This window comes from Neodiprion virginianus, chromosome 2 (genome assembly GCF_021901495.1).
Source record: "Neodiprion virginianus isolate iyNeoVirg1 chromosome 2, iyNeoVirg1.1, whole genome shotgun sequence".
Taxonomy (NCBI): Eukaryota; Metazoa; Arthropoda; class Insecta; order Hymenoptera; family Diprionidae; genus Neodiprion; species Neodiprion virginianus.
The window spans coordinates 16,328,487-16,333,306 of NC_060878.1; the positions used below are offsets into that span (position 1 = coordinate 16,328,487).

At 36.5% G+C, this 4,820-nt stretch overlaps 1 protein-coding gene across 1 annotated transcript; it reads right to left on the reverse strand.

Moving 5' to 3' along the window:
• Window positions 1-200: 200 nt before the first annotated feature.
• Window positions 201-3,553, reverse strand: LOC124298185 (uncharacterized). Its single transcript, XM_046749862.1, has 4 exons — window positions 3,451-3,553; window positions 2,353-2,535; window positions 1,860-2,132; window positions 201-481 (listed from the first exon to the last, which is right to left on the reverse strand). The coding sequence occupies exons 1-4, from the start codon at window positions 3,493-3,495 to the stop codon at window positions 281-283; spliced, it is 702 nt and encodes a 233-aa protein (XP_046605818.1). The 5' UTR covers window positions 3,496-3,553; the 3' UTR covers window positions 201-280.
• Between the last annotated feature and the right edge of the window lie 1,267 nt (window positions 3,554-4,820).

Genomic DNA, 4,820 nt, shown 5'->3' on the forward strand with positions numbered 1-4,820 from the left:
TACAATTCCAACATAGAGTTACATTGTAGAAATGTGTTCACAATACCACTTGCTGTGCTTTATTTCACTTGCGAAACAACATCTTTTGGTACTGATAACAAAATGAAAATACTTAAAGACAGCTCTATCATTGGGGCTTAGCCCAGAAATTTTTGTCGTAATTAATCCAAGTGTTTCACAATCAAGTTAGTCCAAGAAAATTTCAATACAGCTGAGTTTTATTAGCCAACTTAAGTAGGGATAACATATAAGTCGGACGTGAATATCTTCAAAACTCAAATTATGACGCCGTTCCAAGCAGTTTCAATGCACATTCGACTGCTACGTCCAAATCCTCCTTCAAGGTGGCATTGAAACTTGTGACAGCGTTCGAGTTAACGCAGTCTGACACCGAGTCCGAAAAGGTTTGGTATTTCTCAGTAAATGCCTTCAGATTTGTTGTAATGTTTGTACAGGCCGAATCGTCCGTCGTCTCTCCGACCTGGCACATAAGACAAAAACACGATTCTCAAGCGCACGTCATAACGTGTCGATACATTTTATTATTTAAGAGTGTTTCGTTTGCAAGCAATACTTTTTCCGCTCCCACTTGGAAACCGAATGTACGAAGCAGAAAAAAAAATCCTCGCTGAAGGATATTTTTTTAATGCAAATTAGAAAACACACTCTCGGAATTTGAAGTTGTTTTAATTTAACTCATACGTAGAAGATGTGATTTTTATTTTTAAATTGTCACCACTCGGCAGCATTCAATATTATGGACTAAGTCTTGGAAGTATAATGCAGAGAGTTTAATTCTCTACAAAATTGTATAGTGAACAAAATCCATCGCTCAAGCGGTAAAAAGTTATAAGCCTCAGCAACTGATTTTATGTAAAATTTCTATTTTAATCATCTTCAGTGGCTCAACTATTTACAACAGAATTTCGAATGACGCTTTAGTAGAAAACTTGAATTTTTCATAAAATGCTTCCAACTTTTGCAGAATCAAGTCGATATTATTGAAGACGGCTCAACTATTTTTTAAACAATGACAACTTCTCCCCGTTATTCAACCCTGATTGGTCACGCTTCGGTAGAATCGCGTAAATGTCACACGGGGTGAATTTGACCCCAACCCCAAAAAAGTAATATCCTGCTTCAACTATAAGTTCTAAAAATCCAAACAAATATCTAGGTTGTTTAAGGATCGCAGAAAAAGCTCTTTCGGTTTTCCTAGCCAAAAACGATTGTTTAAATATTGCAAAACATCGACAAAGTTAAAGTTAAGGTAATGTGTGGGGTGATATTTACCTCAAGTGACCAATTAGGGTTAACTCGAAAAACTTCAAATTCCGAGAACAACTATTTAAAATCGCATCTGACAATTAGAGATATCCTTTGACAAGAATTCTGTTGCTATGTACCACGAGTTTTTCAAGTGGAGTTGAAAATAATCCTACTCATAACTGGAACACCCTGACATCCACATGAACTACACAAATAAATTATACGTTACACAGTAAGCATCTTCCTGCTTGAAGCATTTTGTATTCCTCGAGTGCGAGTCATGGAATTAATGATCGAAAAAAATTTTATAAACAAATAGCAAATAACGGATTAAAGAGAAGAATATACTGTTAATAATTTCGAGTGCAGTTTGTGTAAAATTTTACATGCAAAACCGGCAATTCACGCGCACTCGTGTAAAATTTGAATTAAATCGTGCAAAGTTCATGGAAATTTTCTTGTTCTCATTAAGATTCGTGTAAATGATTGGCAATTGAGTGAAACCTACACGCTTCCGCACGGACTTTACATGACACGAAAATTTTCAACAATTGTTCCTACAACTGCAGGAGGACCAAAATCTTACTTACTGATTCTAAACATGTATGGGCAGCTGACTCATTGTAGGAGCTGCAATCAGAAGCATCTTTTTGTAGAGTGAGCAAAGAGGTGCGGCATGTTTCAAAATCAGCAGAGACGATGTTGAAGCTGGCATTTGTCTCCGCCGTTAAAGAATCGATGCAGGCGGTTGTATTGGCTGAAATTTCAGCTGCGGCCTCTGAGTACTCATCCAATAATAAGACTTCACATGAGCTCATATCGATAGTAGTACCGTTCACTAACTCCTCCCACTGCGCCTTAGACTATTGGGATTGTAAACTTTTCTTGAGTGAATTTTCATTATTAATAATCAGATTGGAGAAGGTTGACTGAACAAATTACAAGCAATTACAAGCCCTTGAATTTTATAGGTAAATTTTGACGGTATGTGAGCCACATGATAAACTTAAACCGTAATTTAAATTTTCAGGACTTTTGATGTTTCCAACTTTAATTGAAATGAAAAGTCATTTATCAACTTACCTTTGTGATAGCTGCTGCCATGGAGCTGTTCAGTTTTTTCACAGCGTTTTCAGCAATCGTTTCCATGTTAACTATATAAACTTTCATCGTTACAATTGTTTGATTAGCGGTGCTGTTATAATTTGTCAACTCCGAAGTGATCGCTGAAACAGCTGAAGTGGTTTCATTTGAGCCTTTGATACCCTAAAAATCAGATTCATTCGCGTCAGAGAAAATTTGCATGAAAAAAATTAGGGTAAAAGTATCGAAATTCTCTTTATTAGTCCAGTCAAAATAGGTCTGAATAACAAGTATCCGAGATATAGCTATATTTTTGCGTATACGGTTATTCGACCCTCAGGAACTCAAATCTGAATTCGTTTTTGAGCTGCATAGCCGGCGTTTCGAGGAAACAGCAAAATTTAATGTTTTTTACTCAAATACTGTTATCGATAAATGAAAAATGACTTGACCATCGTGTAGAGCAGAAAATTCTACATCGAATTATGTCTTCATACGCCAGAAACTGAGTCGGATTAACAAATGAAGAAAAAAGAAATTATTTCACTAAAATTCCCCAAATGCAATCGATAAGTAGAATTTCTCTTTTCTTAATTTGTTAATCAGACTCTGTTTCCGATATATGAGGACATAATTGGATTGAGAATTTTCCGCCCTGCACGATGGTCAAGTCATTTTTCATCTATCGATATCAGTTTTTGAGGAAAACGCTAAAACGTCAAATTTTTCTGTTCTCGAAACGTCGGCTATGCAGCTCAAAATGACTTCATATTTGAGTTCCCAAGGGTCAAAAAACGCCTCAATATTTTCAAATCCGACCTATTTTGACTGAACTATTATCGTGTTGCTAGGAATTCAATTGACTCTTACGACAGGACCCCAAAATAGAATATAGCAAGATGACAGTACTTTTCAAAAGAAACACAAGAAATCAGATATCGTCAATTACATATTTAGCAGAACAAATTAAGGCCATGAACACCAGATCAATACTCGGGCAAACTGGTTCAATGCAGCGGTGATTTAAAATTTTTCAGAGGATAAGTTTGTGATTACAAGAATCGAGGATCGGTAACCGCGTTTACTTATTTTACTCACGGAAACGGCGACTAGCAGGCACAAGGCAGTTGCGAATTTCACCATGTCGACTGTTCTTTGTTAAGTGAAATACTTGGTACTTGGATGTGAGCAAAGGCTTAATCTGCTGAAATTCGGAATATCGCTGTATATATATATGTAGTGGGATTGGCGAGACCTTGGGGGCATTGAACACCTGTGTAAACATCAAAATCGGTTCATTGAAACTAATTGTAAAGAAATTTTGTTTCCGCTTCAAAAGCTCATACCGCGAATTGATTACACAATCCATCGCTGAACATTTGTCCAATAAAAAAACACGGAAAGAGAATAGTTGAAAAACACGAAGGATGATTTTTGAAATTTCGTAAAAACTAATCATCATTAAATTCTGCAAAACAATTTCTTCCAGCTTATGAAATATTTGGCATCATATAGGAAACCATAACTTGTATGGGATTGCAATTCATTCTCTGAACATAAAATTTTCATTTTATATCATCTGTTCGTAATTATTTTCACAGAATTTCTTAGTTGGTCGATCAAATATATCTCAGTTTTTCTCTCAGTCACTGACCGACTGAAGAGAAGCTATTCGCAGTCGATAAAATAAATCCACACGAATGAGAATTGACCTTAGTAGTGGATCACTGAAAACCAAAGCTGTATTACTAAACTGCACGTTCCATACTTTTTCAACGATGCGATTTTTACTTGATAACTGCATTTTTAAAACCTTTTCAATCTCGGGTAATTCTAGTTCAGTTCAGATGTTTCCGAACAATCCAAATATTTTGTGTGTATAATTGACAGCTACTCTGTGCATGAGAGTTGTGCTACATGTGCGAAAGTAATGTGAACACGATTGGTTTCGGATTGCGAACGTTTGGACACAACAGTATAACACAATTAAGTTAAATCATCCAGTAACCATATTTTATTAAAAAGAGCCAGCCTTATGGCACTGAACTGCCACAAAAATTGAATGATAACTTACCGACATCAACGATTATAGCATATCAGTAAGTAATCTGTAGTGCAGGTACCGCTAACTGCCATACTGTGTTAAACAGGAATGGTCAATCTACTATTATTGACCGGACACCATAGCAACGTCTTCGTTTACCGACAACATTGAGTAACCATATCCTACCAAAGAGAGCCAGCCATATAGCTATTCTATTCCTAGTTCCGTGGAACCAGCCGGGGACAATTTTTTCGTTCAATCCAGACGAGAAATTAGGGAAAGTGCTAGTTCGTAATGTCAGCAATTTGAGAGAGTTCGTCGGTAAGACGAGACACCAGTGTGCGTTTCGTCGGTAACGTTGGGGTTTCTATCTTCATCTTAAGAGCGGTATGGAAAAAAATAAGACATTGATGTCGGTACATGA